Below are 23,836 nucleotides of genomic sequence, written 5' to 3'. Positions count from 1 at the left end.
TTTGGGACAAAATTACCTTCTAAATTCGCACTAACGCTATGTTTACTTCACATAAGGGATGAAGAAAAGAAAAGAATCCCTAGGGAAAATAAATCCCTAGGGAAAAGAAAGAAAATCTCAGCACCTCCAGAGTAAACGAAGGAAAGAGGATCCACACACGGAGGAAAGGATCCACACACTGTAGCATTTTCTCTGCCGCGACAAAACAGGCGCAGGGTCTTCTTCCTCCTCGACAAACGGAGGAAAGCATCCCATGCTTCGGCCGAGCACGATCACCGCTGGCAGCGTGGGAGAGAAGTCGCTGGAGGAAGCTTGCTGCCGGAGAGGAAGCTTCCTGCCCCTTTCCCTTTTCCCTTGCATGGAGTCGACTGCCGGAGAGGATGTCGCCGGAGGAAACTTGCTGCCGGAGAGGAAGCTTCCTGCCCCTTCTCCACCTCTACCAGGTGCTTCATCTAGTGTGCCGGCGGCGAGCAGGGGACAGCGACAGAGGAGAAGAAGAAGAACCGGCGGCAGAGGAGGAGAAAATCGATTGCGCCGGAGGAGAAGAAGGGAAGAATCGGGTGTGGTGCGAGAGGGATTTCGCGGAGTAATTTTTATTTTTATTTTTTTCCGTCCGTCCGTAGCTTTCCGCCCGATTTTGGAGTGACCGATTTTGAGGAGAAATTGATCCGCTGATGGATAGAATTTCTATCCTTTCTTAAAAAGTTGTAAAAGTAAACGATGGATGGATACAGGATACATACTGAGGAAAATTTTCCTTTGATTTACTTTCCATCCTCCCAAGTAAACAGAGCGTAAGATTACTCAATGTGAGATATCACGATCATCTATGAGGAAGTAAATTAAGAAATTGTAATTGGTCACAATAAAGGAGAGTATTGTTCTGTTTCGTCAAGATTCAAATTCTTTTTTTTTTTAAATTATTTCATTGTATGCTAGTCAATTCAATTGTGCTAGTTGATCTAGGGGCACAGAGATTTATTCAAATCAAGGTAAATCAACTATTGATTATAGATGACTCGGTTTTATAGAAGCTTCTCATAAATTTTTTAAATTCTTCTGATATAATGAAATTTAAGAGTCCCACCTCTTTCTTTATTGCTCTCTCATGTAACAGTGTTGAAATACTAATCGTTCACTCAACATGCAGGCGAACGAACCCATTCATGGTCGGTGGACCGTGGTCCTGCCCACACAGCAACTGCCTTTTTGTGGGAAGAAGGAAAGGGGGCCAACGCGAATTCAAAATTAAATTAGACATTTCGACTTCCCGAGTCTACTACATCCGCTGTGATATTCGAACAGCCTACAGGAAAAATTCAACCGTCTATTCGCTTCTTGTTTTTGATGTACGATGTAGATGTGGCTGAGCTTCGCTGTGCGGTGTGTGTATATCTGACAGCGGATTCCCTCGCACGGAATCTCCGCTGCCATGTCCCTCCTCAGGGCTCTTCGTCTCCTTCCTCGTTCTCTCTCTTTCGCCTCCTGAAACCACCGTATCGACGCCTCGCGAATGGAGTTCCTTTCCTGCTCTTCTCCCTTATTTTCGCTTCTTTGAATTCGGATTCTTTGTCGATAAATGTTTGCATTCGAGCGTGGATAGGCGAGATTTGATGGGTTTGGGGGCGCATTCTTTCTGCCTCGACGCTGTGTGAGGAGTTACAAATACTGTTGAAGATGAACCATAGCGAGACGGAGAGCTCGGCATCGGTGTGTTTTCTCATTTTTTTTCCCTTTTTTTTGTTCGAGTTTTCATCTTAGAGTACTATTGTTTCAAAGGCGACATTTTTGGAATAGTACTCATCTGGGCGTAGCAAAATATCCATTCATTTGATTCATCTTTGGTTCCGTTTTTACTATTCCCTAATTCTTCCCTCAAATTTCTCTCTTTCTCATTCCTGCGGTATGTAGAGAAGTTATGATCTTGTTTTGCCAGGCTTCTTCGAGCATTATGGTTCAGCAGTCCAGTTTAGTAGAGCAATGTGGTTACAAAAAACTGGCTTTGTTACTTGCTTCTGTAAATGCAAATGTGGTGTGCTTGACAGTTCATGAAAAAGTGCTTTGATTCTCTATGTAGCTATTCACTAGCAAATTTAGAAAAGGGAAAATAATATACAGCTTTTGATGAATTTTTCTGACCAATCTTTCCATACTTGTGTCCATTATTGATCTTGGCAATTGAATGCGAAGAGATGCTTACTGCATTTGCACACTGACGGATATGTGGCTTCTCACTTACTATCAAAAAATTTATACTGTGACAATATAATTGCTCATGTCATAAGATAGTGTTTCTTATCTCTTAGTGTACCCAATTGTTGAAATGGTTTTATCTGGATTTAAGAAATGTGGACAGTTTTTGAATTAAATAATTTGGAAGTTGATTGAATATCTGAAAAATTAATTGCAGGTACAAGTGGATGGAATTCCTGAGAGTCTCACTGAGAGGCTATATGTTGCTCTGGAGAGAGTGTCTGCTAAAGAGGAATTGGTCAAGCAGCATGCAAAAGTTGCTGAAGAAGCCCTTTCAGGTAATTTGTTTTCATTTATCTAAGTACCTTAATGTGCAATCAATTGTGACATTTCAACTGAAACTTGTTTATCTATTTGCACCAATCATGTGAAGTGGATAATCTGGGACTGGAGTAAAGTATGGTTGGGGATTACCATATCATCTTCTTCCTTGTACCACCTCCCAGCTCAAATGTAATGTACATGCTTACTAGCATGGAACGACAGTCATGTGCCAACAATCAGAATTGTTCAACTCTGGTTACTCACATAATGACCTGAATGGCCATTGCGAATTTTAGTCAGCTTATCATGTTCTTACATATCACAGAAGACATGATGCGTGCTATCCATTAAAAGATGTTCTTGTTCCTTTTATTAATTAAGTTTATAGGCTGTAAATTTGCTTAACTTTCTTATATCCCCATACACAATATGATGCTAGAGGCTATAGGCTCCTGATACTCATTTATTTGCATCGATTAAAATTTCCTTCAAAATATAAACTGTCACATTAAGGATCATGCAATTTTGTGATGATGTCTCATAGGTTTGAGTAATCTCCTCTCTCATGTAATATGGGGAAAAAAATCAAAATAATCATGTTTGATACTGAGGAAACTAGTTGAGTAGATATCAAATGGGACGTTTTCATATGATGGGTTTGATGTCTGCTTGACACAGATTATACACTGATGGGCATTTGACAATTGTGTGATAAATTCGTAATGCCATGCTGTTTCTTTTCTTATTAATCAAGTGTTAACAGTTATAAGCAATCTTTTGAATATTGATGCAAAAAAACTACCAGACTGTTAAACAAAACCTCATTTTTGAACAGATCCAACATATTTATCAGGAAAATAACAGGTAAATAGATATTTGAGACCAGAAATTATATGCATTGTTGTCCAAGTTACATACTGTAAGCTGGCTTGTAATGTTCAGCATGGAAGGGCTAATTGAAACATCTATGATACACTTTGTTGCTTAGTGATGAAAATTTCAATTATCTTGCCAGGGTGGGAGAAGTCAAAAAAGGAGGTAATATCAATAAAGCAGCAACTCAAAGCTGCAATACAGAAGAACACCTCCCTTGAGGAAAGACTTGGCCATGTTGATGATGCCCTCAAAGAATGTGTCAGGCAACTTCAACAATCAAGAGAAGCACAAGAGGAGAGAATCCAGGATGCTATCATCAAGAAAGCCTCTGAATGGGTGTCTCAGAAATCTCAACTCGAAACCTGTCTAGCTGAACTCCAAGCCCAGCTGGAAGCTAAAACCAAAAGCTGCACCTTGCTCAATCATGAGCTTTGCTCGAAAATTGAGATTCTAGAAAAGGAAAATGCCTCATTGAAAAGTGAATTAGTGTCTTTACATGAGGATCTCCATACCCGAACACTAGATATGGAACTCAGTATCAGAGCTGCAGAAACTGCTAGTAAACAACATTTGGAAAGCATTAAGAAGATGAGAAAGCTTGAAGCTGAGTGCCGAAGCTTACGTTCTAGAACACATAAATCATCATTGGTTAATGATTCTAAACTCATTTGCAATTCGTTGTATGGTGAGTCTCTTACAGACAGCCAGTCTGATAGTGCTGAAAGGTTGTTTAGTCTGGACAATGACTTCAGCATTCCAGATTCATGGGCGTCAGCTTTAATCACTGAGCTCGATCAGTTCAAAAATGAAAAGAAAACTAGCAAAAATCTTAATAGCCCTGTAGAAATTGACCTGATGGATGACTTCCTCGAGATGGAGAGGTTCGCTGCACTAACAGAAGCTGACTATGGAAGTTCTTCTTTGGAGCACGAAGCTGATTTGGATGTTGGTAATCTTAGACAGATATTACCTAGTAATGTCGACAGTATGCTTCAGCAGATAGCGATGCTGGAAGAGAAGATTGACAAAATGGCAATTGAAAAAGAAGTATTGGAGACAACTTTAGCTGAAACCAACAGCCAACTGGAGATTTCTCATGATGAGCTTGTAGTAGTCAAAAATGAATTGACTGACTTGCATGGGCAACTCAGTTGGGCTAGTGGTGAAAAGAACACTCTAGAGGTAAAACTAGAAATATTAGAGGCAAATAGAAAGAACATGGAACTTGAGCATGAAGCTGCATACAAGGAAATTATGGATCTAAAACATAGAGTTGAACTATTGGAGGGAGAAGTTGAGGTAGAGAAGCCATTGATTGCAAAATTTAGCAGTGGATGTAAGAATGCTGAGGCAGTAGACTTGGAAGACAAGAAAAATGAACTTGAAAATAAATATGCATGCTGGGTAAGTACCATGTCAGACGAGAAGATGAATTTGTTAGAGGAAGCTGAAGAAGTGAAGATAATGTCTGACAGATGTGCATATAAATGCCAGAAAATGGATATCTTTGAACCAAAGAAAAAGGAATTAAACTGTCCGGTCGAATTAGACACAATTGGATCTCCAAAGCTTCATGATAGGTTTGATCTAGCTGAAGGGAAATCTGAAACGTTTTGTGCACAGCTTGCAGCAAATCGTCCAATTAGGAAAGTCATTGATGCAAAGGCAGATTTACCATACCGGGAAGTTGAAGAGGATACATTATTGTCTGGAGAATGCAAGTCCGATACAGATTTTTCAGAGGCTAAGAAAATAGAACTTGTCGTGCAACTCGAATTAGAACACATGGAAATACGGAACCTGCAAGATAAGGTGCTTATTCTGGAAAAACAAATGGAGAAAGAGAAGGCATTGACTGTAGAATTTGCAACAAGGTGTCTTACACTGGAAGAACAATTATCTCGCAAAAAGCAAGATGATTTGCAGCAGTTCACAAACTCAAATGAACGACCGACAATCAGACAAGTAATTTACATTCATTTTATCTTGCATTTCATGATTACTGGTTGAGTTCAAAGTTTTACATCTTTCGAAATATGATCGTACTTCTTCATGGATTCATCTTAACTACTTGATGGTCCAGCAGGAAAATGAGATTGCTCAGGCTGCTGGAAGGCTTGCAGAGTGCCAGAGGACCATGGCTGCCCTTAACTTGCAGCTCAAATCATTAGCTACTTTGGAGGATTTCTTGCCTGAGGCAAAGACACCAGAATCAAATGGTGAGGTAATGGAAGAACTTAAAGGGGAGCCCAAGATATTAGATTTTAGCAGCCCCCTAGAACAAATAGGTGGTCAGTCGGTTGTTTGCAGTGGCACACAGGATTTATCATTGTCGCAGTCGCAGAGTTCATTCCCCCATAGGTGAGATAATCTCACAGAAAAACAATATTGTATTTTCCAATGAGAGATGAGTCTGAGACAATTTTGTGGGAGCTTCTGTAATTTGTTTGACAGATGCACAGTTGCTAGTTCTTCAATGCAAAATCTGTGGAGCTGAAATTAAAACTCTTGTTTTGAATGTTTAACATGCATAGTTGAAGTTTAAAATTCTGAGTCATGTCATCTGCGGAGTGTAGTTTACTTAGTTGGCTCATTGACTGGCATGTGAAACTTTGTCAGTACAAACAATATTAGAGGTCACTGACTCCAGAGCCTTCCAACTTTCACAAGTTAAGCTTTTGTTCCCATCAAGTCAAAAGGTTCGATCTTTGAAATGTCTCAGGTCCATTTTCCGTTCGCTTTTGCAAGCATGGGGGCAGCATTGGCATGGTGTCCATGGGCATGATGCAGCTGGAGCTCGTGATAATTGATTTTGAATGTTCAGGTGCTGCTTCTGATAGAGTTGAGCTGATAAGAGGGAGAGATCTTTTTGAACAAATTCTTGTTGGACCTGGCTCTGAATCGGTTTATGTTACAAATCTAAGACATACTGTTTAACTAGTGTACAATTATACTATTCAAAAGTTACAATTTTACTGACAATTTGCAAGCTTTTGTCACCCATTCTATCAATGGACAATGGCGAGCCTACATTACTCAAAACTCCAATAGAAATATCCAACACTAGTGACGATTTAATCTCTGACATATTTACAGTGATGATATCCGACACGAACACAATGGAGATTGAGAGTTCACGTATAAAAACTTTTAATGGATCTCTCTATCTGCAAATAGAACTGGGCAATGATCAAACTAACAATCAGTAAAAATGCCTTGTGTGGAACAAGAAAATTGTTTCATTACCACACCAAGTGTAGTAGTGCTACTCCACCCAGTTAATGTCCAGGTCTTTCAGTTTCATGAGCCATTTTTGTGTATCTTGAGCAATCAGTGGCTTGCTTGACCTCTTTTCTTGGGTGGTGGGTTCACCGGATGCAGTGATATTGCTCTGCTCATCTTGCTCGACAACGACTGATCTTCTCCTAGGGTATCTCAGTTCGAGCGACAGGAGGCGGGAAACCTCCTGAAGCCCTCCCCATTTTTCTAGAGCTCGAGCTATGTCATAGCGTCCTACCAATGTGTAGACGTAGAAAAATGAGAACCAACCAAAAGAAATGAGCCAGAGTATGGAAATATAAGTCCATTATCTTCCCAGTTAGGACTGTAGGTGAATAACATATTCGTATACAGAATTGATACACAATTGTTTATGTTCATTTGGTATGCAAAAATATACAAAATTTAAGCATAAATGTTAGTGAGCTTAGTTCGCTAATATTCAGCAAACATATTTACAAACTAATCTAAGGCTCAATTAGGATTTTTTTTTTTACTTTTTTAATTCAATTAGAGTAACAATACAATGCACTATGCATTTATGATGCAATTTGTCTATTATTTATTATATCTAGTCCAAGATATATATACGGATGAATATCTACCTATTACAAAGCGAGGCTTATTAAAGCATGCTTAAATGCTGAAAGGTCTATAACCTAAATGTCTTGATATTTGCATTTTGTATTGAATTGGACTCTCTCCAAGAGAATAACAATTAAGAAAGTTTTGTCCTACTCTCTAGTCTGCTCGATTGCTACTATACAAATCAAATTAAAACTTTTATTAATTGACCACATTAACCAATACTCAGGTAAATATTAGTAGGAATGTTCTTTGTTGCTAACCTGCACGCTCCAAAGACCTCCTAGTTGGCATGTAAGCAGGATCCATCCCCCAGTTTTTCTGGAACCAACCGATCTGTAATTTTACAAATAATCAGTAACTAACATGGCTTGCTGGAGATGGTTAAATCTAAAATACAATAGATTCTAGAAGAAAGATTCAGCCTGGTTCCCTTGATGATGATCGAGATTCTTATGCACAAGGAGAAAAGAGTGGGACTGGCAATGATCTACTATCTAGCTTTAACTGGCAAGTGGGGAAAAGGAAAAAGATAACTAAAACTGCTCGAGGAATTTCCATTTTACCTCCTCTTGTAGATTTTCTAGGTTATCCCAGTAACCTCTGGGTTTTCGATGTTTATAGGCAAGGGACAAGTTCATCAAGTTTGCAATCCTCCTAAATCCACCCATGCGAGTTATTGCCTTCTCGATATCCACTCTTCTGTGCATCCGAAGCTGCTTTCTCATTGGCATAAACCCAGCTTGACCATATTTTGAAATAAATGCTGTAAGCTCTGTCTTGAGAATTTCAATATCTCCCTGTAAACCAGGGACTTTTGGTCTTTGCCGAACACTACGCAAAGAATTACCATGAAGGGCAGACTGATCCAATAATGCACCCTCACTGTTGTGCAACGAACTATCATCTGGATCAACATGGTTGTCAGAATGATTCTCTTGGTCACTATTTGCAGATACTTTTTTTTCGACAAAATCACGGATGGAACATAAATTTGATGGTAGATCTTCATAAATAACCTGAAAAATAGAGATCTTTATTATTATTCATCAAAGACAACAAAAAAAGCACTTGCAAAAGACCAACTAAATTACTGCAATTTGTAAGACCAGATTAACAGATCACAAGATGTACAGCCATTTGACAGTAATTACTTCAACAACTTGAGATTTAGTAATATCTAAAATGTCTAATATGATTGATATTGTTATTCTGCTGATAAATAGACCTCATTAGTGGAAGGGAAAAAAAAAGTATTCAAAGAGTCATTTGGCAGATTTTCAATATCTAGTATCATGATCATGAAGGTACAAATGTAGCATCATTGCTTCCTTCCATGAAGTTGTAAAATAAGTATCACAGTGGAAGTATAAATAAGTATCACAATCAAAGTATCAGAAAAGCATAGACCTCCTCCAAGATAGCTTCTGAGAGGAATGTATCTTTGTGCATTCTTGATTCTACAGTATACTTCAACAAAGTATGCTGATCACCCAGCTGTTCCAGAATCCAATTCCCCCGAAATGAATCAAAGTCTCCTTCAACTTGCTCAAATTTGATTTTGTGCTCATAGTCTTCACATAAATCTAAAACCACGCGTGCATGAAGCACCATATACAACAGGCCTTTGCAACCCTCCTGCAAACATAATTTACTGAAATTTTAAGAATGTAAAAGCTACAAAGCTCCCAAAACATTTCAAGACAACTAATTCCATGAAGACAAAAGATGATGGTTTAATCAGAAATCTTTCATCAACAATCAAAGCATTACTACAGCATGACAGACATCAGACATTATTTCCAGGCTGTGTCATATCATGGACATGTTTAACTTTTAGATTGTCAACACGTCATCTCAGTATTGCTCTCGAAGCTCAAAACCATAATGATAGACAAAAAAAAAATGGAATTCTTAACCTTCCTTTTGAAAAGGTTGCAATTTTAACCACTAAGAAGGCCAATGAACAAACAATTAGATTTAGCATCACTGTATCTAAGAAGTGAACATGTAAGATTGTCGAGAACAATATTTTACCTTAAATCATAATACTAAAGACTCAATGAAGTATTGGTCAAAGGCAGTGGCAGTACATGACAACAAAAGCTGCAAGATAGTTTGTTTCTACCTGTAGAATGCGAACCTTGTTCTTATCTCTATATAGAATTTTGCTAATTGCCAAATTCGGAACAATCCTGTCATAAAAAGGTTTAATTAAGTGCAAGATAAAGAAACAAAAGTGACAAAAATGAACTAATGGAATAAGAGATTGTGTAAACAGAGGTTGAGGATAAAAAGAAAAACGAGTTGCTGATCACTACTAAAAATAAATAAGTACGAGAAGCATCACAATATATGTTAAGTTTATCACTTGACATTGAGAAATGCATGGCAGTATATAAATTCTGTTCTGACATCTCAGAATGGACATTGAAAAAAGCCTATTAAAAAAAAATAACTTTGCTACATTGAAGGGGAAAACACTTATGAAGAACAATTCATAGCAACCAATGAAAGTAGAGGATAAAGACCCTTACTCAGGTAACGTCTCGTATGCAGTTAAGACACTCCAAACTTCTTGAACTGGTGCCTTGATGGTAACACTAGCCATAACACATCGATGAGCCCCTCCATTTTCCTTCATACATAGTCATTAAGTAAACTAAGATGTGAATCAATATGTAATAAAAGCAATACTAGTTTAAGGTAAATGATTACCAACAGGCCATCAATTCTACGAAGATGAATTTCATCGACCATGCATTGCCTATCAAGCCTGCATGCATTTCCATAAACACCCCACTTTGCACTTGGCTCAGTCGACGGTGAAGAAAGCACAGAACCTAAAGGCTTGGCAGGTTTCTTTAAGCTATTAGGCAGTCTCTGAGTCTTGGATGATGAATATAAGGCCCTTAAAGTTGTATTCATTCCATTCGTAGACATGATTTCCTTCTGAATTTCTTCAAATATTCTCTCAGCTCTCCAAGCAATTGCTCGCAGATTTACTGGAAGATCAGATCTGATAATTCTCTCAAGAAAAATTGTTGGAAAGTTAAATCTCGGCACAACAGTCACTTCGTAGGATAAAGTTGCCATTGAAGACCTGTAAGACTATGAATTAAATGAAAGCTGCAGCATATAAATTCTTTGAACAATGCATATCAGCAGATGAAGACAGAAACGTTGCTAATCTTTTTAAACGTTGAAATATGTAGATAATATTTCCATCAAATAATTCACAAAGCAAACAACGTCACAGTAATAGTTCATCCATTCCCATTGACAAAAGCATTGTGTATCCAATCAATCAACCAAGCTTTATAGTTCACACATTATCATCAGATCTTTTGTTGCATGCCCCTTGTCTAAGCCTTTCTTACGACTTAGGTAGCTGTCAAACAGATTATCATTAAAAGCAAAGGAAAAAAATTGTAACACATGGAAGGCACGACATGAACTACAACATGACAACTTTGGGATAGTTTGCTGATTTGATCATCAGTTCTAAATCTTTTGGAATGTTGCCAAGATCCCAGGAAAGCTAGCATTGAGGAAAGGGTTCAGTACAAAACATTTAACTCGACAATTGTTTCAACTAAAAAATCAAATATATAGTTGATGATTCACAAGTGTAACCAACAGAGGTAGAGTGTTGCTACCAACCTACCCTGAAAATTCATGAGTCTATACAACTACCCAAATTTAGAGCATAATTCATTGCCATTGGATTAACGAACCCACGTAAGGGAATTCCAATCTACATATACCAAGCAAAGTGAACCTCTTGAATGTGATTGTTGGCAAGTCAATTATAATCTTATGATTATAGTCATGGTGAACTGATTAAAAATTCAAAAATGATTGCAACTTTCATTAGCAAGTTAATAGATAGACAACTCATAAAAAATGTGCAGAAAGAAAAAAAATGATTAATCGCTTTGCAAGAGTAGCATCAATTGGAGTCAGAAGAAAATGGTGCTAGTCAAACATACCTTGGGCCTGCTTTCACAGTCCATTTCCCTTCAAACTTATTAAAATCTCCATCAACCATTGAGAAGTGAAGCTCACTCCCATTAACCTATGCACAAAAAAAAATCGTGGTATGTATGTTGATTCCTAATTCAACAAATTTGAGAAAGTAAAATGGGATCAGCTGTCAAATTGACAAGCCAAATTGATATATTGCAAAATATGTGAGGCAGTTGCCACAGACCAAAAAAATGAAGCATAACTCACATTTTCTGACTAAAATGGATAATATGCAACAAACAGATCCTTCTTGATTGCATAACACCTTTTTGTTATTCTTTGACTTTATAATGAAACTATATCTGCCAAACAAAATGTATAACTACACAATGCATCAAAGACTTTCATTGAAAAGAAATATATAACTTTCTGGATAAAAAGATCCTGTGTCGGTATCTTTATTCAGTTTTCTGACAACATTTTTGCTCAGATGAAAGGATCCTGACAACTTTTGATGACAATGTGAATTAATTTTCTGTGACTATCAATACAGAACACTTACAAACAGTGTCCACACTTCAATATATAGAATCCCAGTGTATGGAGTTGTATCAGGCCTGATGTTTTTACTGTTTAATCAAACAGAAAACTTATGTTTGGCAACATACGTATCTAACAAACCTTGAGAATTGAGATTACTCAGAAAGGAAAACTCTTCTCAACTTACACAACCATCAGCTGCTGGATAAACAAACTATCATGTACCATCTTCATTTCTTGATTAACATCATCACACAGAATTACTCTTTGGCAAATAATAGTATAGTGGAATTATTAGTTTCTACCTTGTGATTAGTGATAATCACGGTTTGACGAATGCATTTAAATTAGAAAGTGTGCTCTAACAATTTGGATCTTAAGTGTGCAGCTAAGGTAATTTGTAGATCTTACTCTGCGTGATGAAATAGGGAGACTCGATATGGATTTGGAGTTGAGCAGAGCTAAGTGGGGCTATCGTTCAATGTGCCAAGGTGTCGATCACAAAAAGTCAATAAAGCATTGAAGGCCATGTGAGCATTGCCTAATTTAAACTAAAAAAAAATGAAGGGAAAAAAAAGCTCTAAACTTGTTACTTTTGTTGATAATGCACATACCGAGTTTGGAAATTCCTGGAGGTCCAAGACCACCCGAGCCTCAATGTGCCAATAGAGCGCACGCTGCAACCCTCTCTGCTCCAACCATATACGCCCCTTATGTGGACAAGGAATCCTCTCACTATATCGCATTTTTTTTTGTATTATTAAAAAAAACAAACAAAGCACCAAAATAGCAACGAAAAATTTACACTTTTTAACCTAACCATCTCAGGAGATCAATGAATACCTATAGATGAGATTGGGGATGAAATCGGCGAGCCGCTCATAATCCGTGAGGACGCTCCACACCGACTCGACGTCGGCATTGATGAGAATCCACGCCTGAACCCGCCTCTCCCGCCAAGAGACAACGTCGACCTCACAGTGCACTTCCTCCGTGCCTCCTGCGGATCTTTCCCCTCTTCTCGCTCCTTGCTCTTTCTTCTTCCCCTTGTGTGGCTGGTTCTTGGGGCTGGGATCGGCTCCGCCGAGCGATCGGGAGAAGAAGGCCCTGCGATCAGGGAGGGAGCTGGGAGGATGAGAGCAGAGGAAGCCTGGGATTCTCCCGGCGGAGAGGTACGGGGAGTGGAGGCGGCGGAAGGCGGCGGGTGGGTGCGGTAAGGCAGAGGCTCTCATGGGAGTGAGGCAGCGAGGCGAGCGCCGGCGCCGGTGCGAACTAAAAAACAAATGAGCTTACTCATTTAATATTTTTAAAAAATATTTATTTAAATTTTGTGGCTGAGATGGATTGGATCAGGAACCAACGCTTACAGCCACTCGTGGCCCTGGAAGTATCATTTCATACTGTTCTTTGTAAAGCAAGCGCGCGCACAAACAAAAAACAAAAAACAGGACTGTGATTGCCAAGGAATATCTTGCATCCCTAATTACTGTGTTTTCGAAAGAAGAAGAAGGTAAAGAATCGGTTGTCACGGCTTCAATGATGGCCACAACAAGCTAGCAGAGCATAAGAGCAGCGGAAGCAGCCATTTCCCTGGGGATGATCTTCCAGGCGATCCACTGCAAATTAGCTTGTTGATGTGGTAGGTGCAGACTCTCTGCTTCCGCTTCTGGATGCTGCGATTAGCAAGTTATGAGTACTAGAGAGAACTTTTACCTTACAATCTAATGACCCAGTAAACAAACAATCGACGATCATTTATTCGTGAAAGATTGATTCGCTGATTCAAGAATACCTTTTGGAGCAGAAAGACACAGTGTAATCGGCGCCGGTGCATGTAAAGATGCTTGTCGGATCGTCGTATGCGTAGCTGTAGGCGGCGGGGCACGCCTTCTTGAAAAGCTTCGAGTAGGTCGTGGGCTGGCAGGAATCCGGGAGGCCGAAGGCGCCTCGGCAGCAGTACTGATCGGCGTTGAACACGTCGCACGCGCTCCGACAGGCCACCGTTTGGCTGTCCGCCTTCACCGCAAGCTCCGCCGGGCAGCTCTCGCGGAGGTCGCCGTCGCAGCCGGCCGCGCTGCAGTTGCCCCCATCTTGTGCGTTCACCGGCGTCACCGTCACGGGCAGGTTGAAGCCGTCGACGAGGCTGACGTCGAAAAAGTCGAGGGAGGCGAGTGTGAACTCGGCGAGAGTGGCCGGAGTCTGGCCGGAGGCGACGCACTTGAGGGCGCTACCGCAGGCGCCGGTCTGGCACGAGCCGGTGCCGTCGCTGTCGAACTTGCAGCCGGTCCGGCCCCAAATGCGACCGATCCACCCCACAGGGGCGATGAACACAGCAGATTCGCCGGGCTTGAGGGCGAACCCACCGCCGTCAAAGTACTCCCCCGGAGTGATTCCCGGCCAAATCGTGGTCTTGCAGTAGTTGACGACGGTGAAAACTCGCGCCCCTTCTGTCCTCCTCGCTCCTGTGCCCAAACACACAATAAACCTCATAGACTGATATCCTCACTCAAAAATTCCATAAAAGAGCAAAAATTAGCTTCTACGGAATCAAATTCCAACTGATTCCGTCCTCAGAGAAAAGGAATACCAGATAAGAAGAACAAGTTCTTTTTTATATAAAAAAAACGCTTTTCGAAACCAACTCCCAAATCAATTGGCGTGAGAACGTAGTTCCTCGCAGTGCTTATTAGAAGAAAGATTCAAAAAAAAAAGTGGAAAAATAAAGGAATTATTTCGGAAAGGGAACAGATCTCAAATCGCGATCATAGGGCATGAATCACACCTGATGAAAAGGGAACAGATCTCAAAAAAATCAAAAAGAAAAAAAGTTAGAAATCAATCCCAAATCTAATGATCGAATCCGATACCTGACAAGAAGAGGAAGGTAAGAAGCCTGAGGAGGAGTTTGCCATGCCGGTGATCCATGTCTCCGTCGTCGACGTCCCACGAGTAGTTTTGTGATAACCGATGATCACAGCGAGGAGAAGAGAAGGAAGAAAAGGGAGGAACGCAACCTTGGGAACGAATCAAAGAGAGGAAGCAGAGAGACACAGCGATTGCTTGCTTGTTCGCTCGATCGAAGAGGAGCGTGTCTTACTCTTCTCTGTGTGCATTCCATCCTTGCTCTGACTCATCTCTCACCTGTTATCTCTCCCACTCCTTTTTGCCCTTTTTGAACTTTTTTTTTTTGGCGTTGGAGGGAAATAAACAAATATTCCTTAAAAAGGAGAATTATCATAGTTCAATATTAAATAAATTGGTTGGCTTACAAAAATAAATATAAAGCAGGGCATTAGTAATATCTTGTAGCTACTACTAAAATAAAAAAAATACAAAATTATAAATATATTGCTTCTCCTTTATCAGTCGTACTGACAGGAGTTCTTCAAGGAGACAGGGGAGCCGAGCTTTGCGGGGTCAAGGCTGACCTGGCACTGAACGTCCACGTGGAACCTGGGCTTAACCAGCTGGCCCAGCACATAAGCCCTGGCCTTGATCACGAAACGGAGGGTTAAAGGGATCGGGTTCGGCTGATTGGGCTTCCCAGATGGGCCGGCGAGGCTCGGCCCGCCTCCGTACAAAGGCACCTTCGTCCCTTCCACCACCGCCACCACGTTTCGCTGACTCTTCCTCGACTGGTAAAAATTCTTCATCTGCAATTTATATATATATATATATGCTTTATTTTTGCAAGTAGAAAAGAGATTGAAAAGGAAGGTTGTGAATTATTACGTCTCCGGTGGCCAGAGTGAGCTGGCTGTAGTCGAGCTGGAGGGACGTGGCGCTGACGTGGACGCCGAAGAATGTGCCGGTGTTGCGGAAGGCGAAGCTGACGGTGGAGTTGAGGGTAGACATGTCGGTGGGGACCAGCGACGCGTCGGTGCCGGCTTGGATTATGAAGTTTTCAAACGTAATGCTCTGCGATTGATGCACGCGATGAATTAGATAACCAAATGAATTCCTGAATTATTGGTTATTGAATATTCATTCATTGATGTTTTAAAAATAATTGGAAAATGCTACCAAAAAGAGGAAAGAAAGGGAAGGGAAAGGGAAAGGGAACCTTCATGGTGACTCGAGGCTTCTGCGATCTGCTGGCGCCCCAGAGAATGAGGGCGAAGAAGGAGAAGAGAACCGCGAATCCGAGGACGAAGGCCAAGTAGTAGCACCGCCGCGGCAGTCCACGTTGCTCGTCTTCCTCCTCCAGCAGCCCCTCCTCCTCGATCGTGGCGCACTGCTTGAGCTTGATCCGTCCCCGCGCCGCCCCTTTCTCGTCCGCTACGACTGCTGCTCCGGTCGCCGCGATCTTCCGCCCTCGTCCGGGCTTGATAGATCCGGAGAAGCGGCTGGAGGAGGAGGAGTCGCGCGAGTGGGGGCCCACCGAGGAGTGGGAGTGGCGCGGCGGTGACGCGGTGGGGCTGAGCGCCGGGGTGGAGTGGAAGGATGTGGCGGTCTTCTCGCCGTCGTGGGAGTCGCGCGATGGGCTCTGGACGTAGTAGACCGGCCGCCGTGGCGAGCGCGGCGGCGACGAGAGGGTGAGGCTAGTCACCTCGGAATCCGTCTTCGCGTGCATCTCGATCGTCGGTGGCTTGATTGGATCGGGATCTGGCGGGGATGTGTCTTATGGAAGAAGAAGCAGAAGAAGAAGAAGAAGAAGAAGAAGAAGCGGTGAATTGGGTGATTGAATTGTATACGCAATGCATGTTGAGTACAGCGAGGTAGCCATGTGAGAGACTGGCGTGATTCCTTGCGACAGGTCAACGACGCCGTTTGCTCTGTAACTTGGCGTTTTCTTTGGGATGACGAGGGATGCCGATGCTTCCATGAACGCGTTGGGCGTCGGTTATTATTTCTCAAGATCAGGGACTTTTTATGGAGCTTTTCCACCGACACACAAAAAAAAAATAACATGCCATTTTTTAAAACAATAATTTGATCCAAAACGTTACAATTTAATAACGATTTTAAAAATATTTTTTCGGTTTCACTAATAACTAAATGTCAATATTTTAAATCCCAAACGAATTTATTTCTACGTAACATTTTTAGTTAAAACTTTTAAATAATTCTCTTACATTTTACATTTTTAGTACGTTGAAATATATTTTATTTATTGTTATGATCAAATACAATAAATGATTCTCTGCATGAAAATCCAGCAAGAAATTATAACAGGACAAACACAGGCGACTGGGTTCGACTTGCATGCAGGTGGGCCCCACTTCCATACCTCTGTCCTGCTACAATTTCCTGCTGGATTTTCATACAGAGAATCATTACTCTTTCCGGAAGTAATCGTCGAAAAGGATGAAAGGGTATAAAAAACACTCAAAAAAAAAATAGAATGGTGCTGGGGTGGATTCTGATGAGCCATTTCGATGCTTGAGTTAGAATTTTGTGAGAGAAAATAAATTAAAAACTAGAGAAATTAGAGTTTTATATGTACATATCTATGTCTGTGAGTATAGATGATTTTTTATAGAGTTATCAATGTATCCAATCTTCGAAATATCAACATATATTTAAAATATATTTTATTGGCGCAACGGTAAAGTTGCTGTCATGTGACCTAGAGGTCATGGGTTCAAATCCTTGGAAACAGCCTCTTGCCAAAGGCAAGGTAAGGCTGCGTACAATGGATCCTTTCCCCGGACCCCGCATGACGGGAGCTTCGTGCACCGGGCTGCCCTTTTTATATTTTGAAATATATGTTACTGTTTATGATATACTCCGATATACACGTTTCAATTTTCTATTTCTTCTTGTATATTTTACTTATTTCCTTGAGAAAAACAGTCTTATTATTTTATGATTTTACGGGTGAATTAGTTTTATGAGCTCAACTTAAAGTTGAAATGAGGTTGAAGCATGAAACTAAGCTGAGGTCAAGACCTAATAGAAGTTGAGATCAAGATCCCAGACCAAGTAGAGGCTAAGGTCGGAATTCGAAACCAAGATGAGGTTGCCGCATGAGACCGAACAAAGGTCACCACATGAGACCGAATAGAGATCGTCGCATAAGGTCGAGGTTGGAACTCAAGACTGAAATAAGGTTGAGCATGAGATCGAGCAGAGGTTGGACCCCGCATGGCGGGAGCTTCGTGTACCGGGCTGCCCTTTTTATATTTTGAAATATATGTTACTGTTTATGGTATACTCCGATATACACGCTTCAATTTTCTATTTCTTCTTGTATATTTTACTTATTTCCTTGAGAAAAACAGTCTTATTATTTTATGATTTTACGGGTGAATTAGTTTTATGAGCTCAACTTAAGGTTGAAATGAGGTTGAAGCATGAAACTAAGCTGAGGTCAAGACCTAATAGAGGTTGAGATCAAGATCCCAGACCAAGTAGAGGCTAAGGTCGGAATTCGAAACCAAGATGAGGTTGCCGCATGAGACCGAACAAAGGTCACCACATGAGACCGAATAGAGATCGTCGCATAAGGTCGAGGTTGGAACTCAAGACTGAAATAAGGTTGAGCATGAGATCGAGCAGAGGTTGGCAGATGAGATCGAGGTTGGAACTTGAGACCGAGATGAGTCAGTGCATGATACCGAGCAGAGGTTGCCGCATGAGGTTGAGGTTGGAATCCGAAACCAAGCAAAAGTCGATGCAAGAGATTAAGGTTGGGACTCGAGATTGGGATGAGGTTGGAGCTTGAAATCGAGCAAAAGTCGCCGCATGAGACGGAGATCGGGACTCAAGACTGAGATGAGGTCGGTGCATGAAACCAAGTGGAGGTTGAGATCGGGACCTTATACTAAGATAAGATTGACGCATGAGACTGAATTGAGCAAAGGTCGATGTATGAGATTGAATTGAAGTCGAGATCCAAGATTTGAGGCTAAGGTCAGACTTAGGGATCTAGGACTGGAGTTGCTAATGGGCTACCTTTCAAAATTTGTCTAATCCTCTTTGATTTTGTCTAATTATATATCAGTCTAAATCTAAAACCACATGGCAACTTTGAACTTCCACCATATTATTTATTAATTTTGTTAAAAACTTATTTTATTATCAAAATAGCCCTTCCTTTCCTTTCCTTTCCTTTCATGACACCCCGACAAAACGAGCCAAAGTTTCGCTGCACGGACAGCACTGACCACCACCTCCTCCTTGCCGCCAAAATTAAAATTCCCACGACTCCCCAAGAACCCTAATTCCAATTTATTTATACCTGCAATTGAGCGACCGCCGACCGCACTCGTTGCAGAGGTCGCAGTGAAATCCAGGTTCTTATCCGCGCGTCTTCCGTCGTCCGACGGAACTCAACGCAGAAGGGATTCGAGGATGTACGTGGTGAAGCGGGATGGGCGACACGAGGTCGTCCACTTTGACAAAATCACGGCACGGCTGAAGAAGCTCAGCTACGGGCTCAGCCAGGAGCATTGCGACCCCGTGCTGGTCGCCCAGAAGGTCTGCGCCGGTGTATACAAGGGCGTCACCACCAGCCAGCTCGACGAGCTCGCCGCTGAGACTGCCGCAGCCCTGACCAGCAACCATCCCGACTACGCCTCGGTACTCCTTCGGATCCATGTTCTTTGGTATTTGTTATGTTCGTCGTTGTTAGAAGATGCCATTTTTGCTTCGGCTCTATCTTGTAGCTTGCTGCGAGGATCGCGGTTTCCAATTTGCACAAGAACACAAAGAAGTCATTCTCTGAAACGTAAGTGCTTTTACTTTCCTAGTCTTTTTTGATTTATCGGAAAGACAATAAATGTATTATAGCTTGTTGATTCATCGAGAGATAGCTCAAAAGCATGCTATTATTGTTATTGTTATTACTACCACTACTACTTCATTACTGTTATGATTTTCTGGGTCGTTGATGGTTATGGATTTAGGATAAAGCTGATGCATCGACATTTCAACGAGAGATCTGGTCAGATTGCCCCCTTGATTGCTGATGATGTACATGAGATAATCATGAAGGTGATCTTTGTGCTAAGCGTTTCGTTACTGTTCATATCTCCTTTTTGTCTGTTCTAGTCCTTTCATTATTACTTTTTGGTTTTTCTTTGACTCTCGTGTGAATTTAATTCCAGTTGTTTGAATTAGATCCCTTTGCGTGCGAAGAGAAATGTTTTATGAAGGTATTTGGTTGCTTGATTCCTCTGGTTGAAAATTTCAGAATGCTGCTCGTCTGGACAGCGAGATAATATATGATCGAGACTTTGACTATGATTACTTTGGCTTCAAAACTCTGGAGAGGTCATATCTCTTGAAACTCTCTGGAAAGGTAGTAGAGAGACCACAGCACATGCTAATGAGAGTTGCTGTTGGAATCCACAAAGATGACGTTGAGTCTGCCATCAAAACATACCAATTGATGTCTCAGCGGTGGTTCACTCATGCTACTCCCACTTTGTTTAATGCAGGCACACCTAGGCCTCAGGTACAGGTTTAGATTTGTTAATTCTTGTGTGAACTACGTATGCTTGTTTTAGTTTGGTTATTCAATCAGTCTGTTTTTGCCAGTTAAGTAGCTGCTTTCTGATATGCATGAAGGAAGATAGCATCGAAGGCATTTATGATACACTCAAGGAGTGTGCAATAATAAGTAAATCAGCTGGGGGAATTGGTGTTTCTGTTCATAACATACGCGCAACAGGTAGTTATATCCGTGGAACAAATGGAACATCCAATGGTATTGTTCCGATGCTGAGGGTGTTCAACAATACCGCTCGCTATGTTGATCAAGGGGGAGGCAAGAGAAAGGGTGATTTGGTTATAATTTACTAACTGTGATATTTAGATGACTAAATTCAAATCTGAGTTTGTTTTCTTGATTTCAAATGTATTAGGTGCATTTGCTGTATATTTGGAACCTTGGCATGCAGATATATACGAGTTACTTGAGCTCAAAAAGAACCATGGGAAGGTATGCTTTCTATTCATAAAATAGATACTGTTTCTTCTGGTTGTCATCTGTGAGGTCAACTAGCAAAATGGGACAAACAATCTCACATGTTGAACAATGATAGTACCTCAAAATTTTCTCTTTCATTGCATCTTGATTTACTACGAACTCATGTTGAGAAAATTTTCTGTCATAAATGTGGAACATGTCTTTGATGGATTACTTTTAGCCTAGTCAATATCCTTCTATATACTTATTTCATGTTTCCTATCAAATTATTTTATTTTTTTCTCTGATGAATTTACTTTGTATAGTTGCTGCATTTTGATGTTATGCATGGTGAGCCTGAGGAAATGTGATTGGCCATCGAATGATTTAATGCATGTTATGCAACTGGAAATCAGAGCTTAAATTTATGAATTATTCTAAATTTTTAAGCTGTAAGCTTTAGTTTTATCCATTACAGTGACAATCTCATGCGATCATGGAGTAACTGACACAAATGTCTCTTGTCCTACAACTGGTTAATAAAGCACTGATTCCCTGTTTCTTTTTCTTGAACAATATTTTTTACCATATTTCTCAAGTCTGCAGGAAGAGCAAAGGGCTAGGGATCTGTTTTATGCCTTATGGATTCCTGATCTCTTCATGGAAAGAGTTCAGAATAACGGTAAATGGTCTTTGTTTTGCCCAAATGAAGCTCCTGGACTAGCGGATTGCTGGGGTGCAGAATTTGAGAAACTCTACCTAAAATATGAGAGCGAGGTAAACTTGTCTAGGGAATTTCAAGTTCTCCCGGATTTGAATTATTACCTCTTATATATATATATATTTTAATTCTGTGAGTTTAGGCGAAGGCCAAGAAGGTTGTTGCAGCACAGAGTCTTTGGTTTGAGGTCCTTAAATCTCAGATTGAAACTGGAACACCTTATATGCTTTTCAAGGTACTAACAAAATATTGTCAATTTATCAAGCTCTTATGAGAGGAACTTCTAACTGATGTTGTCTTTTGCCGTATAGGATTCTTGCAATAGAAAAAGTAATCAACAGAATTTGGGTACCATCAAGTCTTCAAATTTATGCACTGAGGTTATTGAGTTTACTAGTCCTACTGAAACAGCTGTGTGCAATTTGGCATCTATTGCTTTACCTCGGTTTGTCAGGGAGAAGGTGTGTCCTCGTGAATCTTTGTTTATATTTTGTGTGAATATCTTCTGAGTTGCGTTCTGATTATGCTACTGAGTTGTTTTTGAAAAAGTAAAGCAACAAAGACAATGCCACTGAGTTTTGGTGCTCTCTTTTTTGCCATTTCCATTCAGGGTGTCCCTTTAGATTCGCATCCAACCAGGTTGGTTGGTAGTAGTGGCTCCTCAAACAGATACTTTGATTTTGAGAAGCTTGGTGAGGTAATAATTGATTGGCATAATTCATGAAGATGCATCAGATCAACTTAAGATATCTGCCAACAAATTTTTGCTTGATTTTAATAGGTTACAGCTATAATAACAGCAAATCTCAACAAAATAATCGATGTGAACTACTATCCAGTTGAAACTGCAAGGAGATCAAACCTCCGACATAGACCAATAGGAATTGGTGTTCAGGGGTTGGCAGACACTTTCATCTTACTCGGCATGCCTTTTGATGCTCCTGAGGTAGCTGCTGAAATGTAAACATTTCTACTATTATCTTTACTGCTATAGTAAACCTTTGTGTTAATAATCCCCATTGTCCACAGGCACAACAGCTTAACAAAGACATATTTGAAACCATATACTATCACGCACTGAAATCTTCTTCTGAGGCTGCTATTACCGACGGTCCTTACGAAACATACCAAGGAAGTCCAATTAGCAAGGTTGTAATCTTCTTATTTTTCCCATTTGTTTTGGTACTTTCTTTGTTTCAAGAATGTATATTTTTTCCTCAGGGAATTATCCAACCTGACATGTGGAATGTTACACCTTCTAACCGATGGGATTGGTCTGAACTAAGGAAGATGATATCTAAGAACGGCGTTAGGAACTCACTCCTTGTTGCTCCTATGCCAACTGCATCAACTAGCCAGATTCTTGGAAACAATGAGTGTTTTGAGCCATATACATCCAACATCTATCATCGAAGAGTTCTAAGGTATACCTTTTAATTGTGTTCTTCCATTTGCATTATTCATCCTTACATGATCAGCTTACATATATTCCAGTGGGGAATTTGTGGTGGTGAACAAACATCTCCTGCACGACCTAACCGAGATGGGTTTATGGTCATCTGCACTCAAGAACAAGATCATTCACGAGAATGGCTCTGTTGCTAAGCTCTCTGAAATTTCAAATAATTTAAGAGCAATTTACAAGTGAGATTACTCGATCAAATCTTTCTCAGTTTCTGAGCTATTTTTTCCTAAATGCTATTAATGAGACATTTATGATGCTAGAACCGTTTGGGAGATCAAGCAAAGGACTCTAGTTGACATGGCTATCGATCGTGGGTGCTACATTGATCAGAGCCAGAGTCTGAACATCCACATAGACCAGCCAAGTTTTGGAAAGCTAACATCTTTACACTTCTATGCTTGGTCTAAGGTGTGGCAGCAGCTAGTAATCTTCAATTGGTTATTAGAAACCATGTTATTATTTTCTCTCTCAAGTCAACACTAACATCATGTTCTTAATCCTTTCCAACTTAGGGCTTGAAAACGGGAATGTATTACCTGCGAACTCGTGCCGCGGTTGACGCAATCAAGTTCACTATAGATACCTCCACACTGAAGGTTAATTCCAATTCTTGAAATTACTGTTTTTACGATTCTGTTTACATGTTTTGCGTTTTGATTTCTGTTTGCCGAACGCAGAAAACTAAGCCGACGGAGGATGGTGAAGTGGAAGCCAAAATGGCCCAAGTTGCTTGTTCCTTAGAGAACCGGGAAGAGTGCATGGCCTGTGGAAGTTAAACTCGTATATCCCCATCTGCGTATTGAAGCTCCTTCGTCCTTCCGATACCTATCTCCTGATTGAAAATGAAAGCAGCGTTGCATGGTTGTGTATTTGCGATCACATTAAGCCAACTGAATCAGTGCGAGAGAACGAGTTTAGTGTGAGAGATGCAATTCACCCTCTGTCTTTGCCAAAGATTGATTGCTATTTTACAATCTCAGAGAACAATCTGGTCAGCAATTCAAAAAAATATATCATCTTGCGCTGTCAT

The 23,836-nt window shown here is 40.6% G+C and overlaps 5 protein-coding genes across 5 annotated transcripts; 2 read left to right on the top strand and 3 right to left on the bottom strand.

Annotated features, from left to right (window-relative positions):
* The first annotated feature begins 1,668 nt into the window (after nt 1–1,668).
* On the top strand, nt 1,669–5,863 carry LOC141823250 (filament-like plant protein 4). The gene is made up of 4 exons (XM_074710511.1): nt 1,669–1,710; nt 2,411–2,531; nt 3,533–5,358; nt 5,480–5,863. The coding sequence occupies exons 1-4, from the start codon at nt 1,678–1,680 to the stop codon at nt 5,756–5,758; spliced, it is 2,259 nt and encodes a 752-aa protein (XP_074566612.1). The 5' UTR covers nt 1,669–1,677; the 3' UTR covers nt 5,759–5,863.
* Nucleotides 5,864–5,969: 106 nt separating this feature from the next.
* LOC141823247 (uncharacterized) lies at nt 5,970–12,998 on the bottom strand. The gene is made up of 11 exons (XM_074710508.1): nt 12,610–12,998; nt 12,381–12,501; nt 11,250–11,335; nt 9,976–10,360; nt 9,795–9,895; nt 9,386–9,452; nt 8,668–8,895; nt 7,824–8,276; nt 7,521–7,593; nt 6,640–6,906; nt 5,970–6,560 (listed from the first exon to the last, which is right to left on the bottom strand). Exons 1-10 carry the CDS (start codon nt 12,996–12,998, stop codon nt 6,659–6,661), a joined length of 2,151 nt encoding a protein of 716 aa, XP_074566609.1. The 3' UTR covers nt 5,970–6,560; nt 6,640–6,658.
* A 47-nt stretch (nt 12,999–13,045) lies between these two features.
* On the bottom strand, nt 13,046–14,900 carry LOC141823249 (pathogenesis-related thaumatin-like protein 3.5). The gene is made up of 3 exons (XM_074710510.1): nt 14,634–14,900; nt 13,559–14,228; nt 13,046–13,439 (listed from the first exon to the last, which is right to left on the bottom strand). Exons 1-3 carry the CDS (start codon nt 14,689–14,691, stop codon nt 13,292–13,294), a joined length of 876 nt encoding a protein of 291 aa, XP_074566611.1. The 5' UTR covers nt 14,692–14,900; the 3' UTR covers nt 13,046–13,291.
* Nucleotides 14,901–14,978: 78 nt separating this feature from the next.
* LOC141823248 (uncharacterized) lies at nt 14,979–16,390 on the bottom strand. The gene is made up of 3 exons (XM_074710509.1): nt 15,830–16,390; nt 15,499–15,684; nt 14,979–15,419 (listed from the first exon to the last, which is right to left on the bottom strand). The coding sequence occupies exons 1-3, from the start codon at nt 16,337–16,339 to the stop codon at nt 15,129–15,131; spliced, it is 987 nt and encodes a 328-aa protein (XP_074566610.1). The 5' UTR covers nt 16,340–16,390; the 3' UTR covers nt 14,979–15,128.
* Nucleotides 16,391–19,062: 2,672 nt separating this feature from the next.
* On the top strand, nt 19,063–23,624 carry LOC141825041 (ribonucleoside-diphosphate reductase large subunit). Its single transcript, XM_074712409.1, has 17 exons — nt 19,063–19,290; nt 19,377–19,438; nt 19,617–19,704; nt 19,904–20,167; nt 20,251–20,491; nt 20,577–20,653; nt 21,227–21,397; nt 21,484–21,576; nt 21,653–21,802; nt 21,952–22,038; nt 22,123–22,287; nt 22,371–22,490; nt 22,563–22,765; nt 22,836–22,985; nt 23,067–23,214; nt 23,319–23,402; nt 23,484–23,624. Exons 1-17 carry the CDS (start codon nt 19,063–19,065, stop codon nt 23,580–23,582), a joined length of 2,430 nt encoding a protein of 809 aa, XP_074568510.1. The 3' UTR covers nt 23,583–23,624.
* Nucleotides 23,625–23,836: the final 212 nt, after the last annotated feature.

The sequence above is a fragment of the Curcuma longa genome, chromosome 3 (genome assembly GCF_044706935.1).
Source record: "Curcuma longa cultivar G26 ecotype Majalengka, Jawa Barat chromosome 3, ITB_CL_G26_1.1, whole genome shotgun sequence".
Taxonomy (NCBI): Eukaryota; Viridiplantae; Streptophyta; class Magnoliopsida; order Zingiberales; family Zingiberaceae; genus Curcuma; species Curcuma longa.
The sequence above is the reverse complement of the archived record's forward strand: the minus strand, read 5'-3'. Positions and strand labels throughout refer to the sequence as shown.

Bases quoted from the DNA above. Each gene is read 5' to 3' on its own strand.
- LOC141823247 (XM_074710508.1), bottom strand. From the start codon at position 12,998: ATGAGAGCCTCTGCCTTACCGCACCCACCCGCCGCCTTCCGCCGCCTC. The intron at 11,336-12,380 runs GTATGTGCATTA...TTTTGTGCATAG, and splicing joins TCCAGGAATTTCCAAACTCG to GTTAATGGGAGTGAGCTTCA. The intron at 8,277-8,667 runs GTCTATGCTTTT...TCTATTTTTCAG, and splicing joins CAGAAGCTATCTTGGAGGAG to GTTATTTATGAAGATCTACC.
- LOC141823250 (XM_074710511.1), top strand. From the start codon at position 1,678: ATGAACCATAGCGAGACGGAGAGCTCGGCATCG. The intron at 1,711-2,410 runs GTGTGTTTTCTC...AATTAATTGCAG, and splicing joins AGACGGAGAGCTCGGCATCG to GTACAAGTGGATGGAATTCC. The intron at 5,359-5,479 runs GTAATTTACATT...ATGGTCCAGCAG, and splicing joins AACGACCGACAATCAGACAA to GAAAATGAGATTGCTCAGGC.
- LOC141823248 (XM_074710509.1), bottom strand. From the start codon at position 16,339: ATGCACGCGAAGACGGATTCCGAGGTGACTAGCCTCACCCTCTCGTCG. The intron at 15,685-15,829 runs GTTCCCTTTCCC...CATCAATCGCAG, and splicing joins AGCCTCGAGTCACCATGAAG to AGCATTACGTTTGAAAACTT. The intron at 15,420-15,498 runs GTAATAATTCAC...TATAAATTGCAG, and splicing joins TCACTCTGGCCACCGGAGAC to ATGAAGAATTTTTACCAGTC.
- LOC141825041 (XM_074712409.1), top strand. From the start codon at position 19,063: ATGTACGTGGTGAAGCGGGATGGGCGACACGAGGTCGTCCACTTTGAC. The intron at 21,803-21,951 runs GTGTGTCCTCGT...ATTTCCATTCAG, and splicing joins CTCGGTTTGTCAGGGAGAAG to GGTGTCCCTTTAGATTCGCA. The intron at 22,766-22,835 runs GTATACCTTTTA...CATATATTCCAG, and splicing joins TATCATCGAAGAGTTCTAAG to TGGGGAATTTGTGGTGGTGA.
- LOC141823249 (XM_074710510.1), bottom strand. From the start codon at position 14,691: ATGGATCACCGGCATGGCAAACTCCTCCTCAGGCTTCTTACCTTCCTC. The intron at 14,229-14,633 runs GTATCGGATTCG...GTTTGGGCACAG, and splicing joins TACCTTCCTCTTCTTGTCAG to GAGCGAGGAGGACAGAAGGG. The intron at 13,440-13,558 runs GTATTCTTGAAT...TGCTAATCGCAG, and splicing joins GTGTCTTTCTGCTCCAAAAG to CATCCAGAAGCGGAAGCAGA.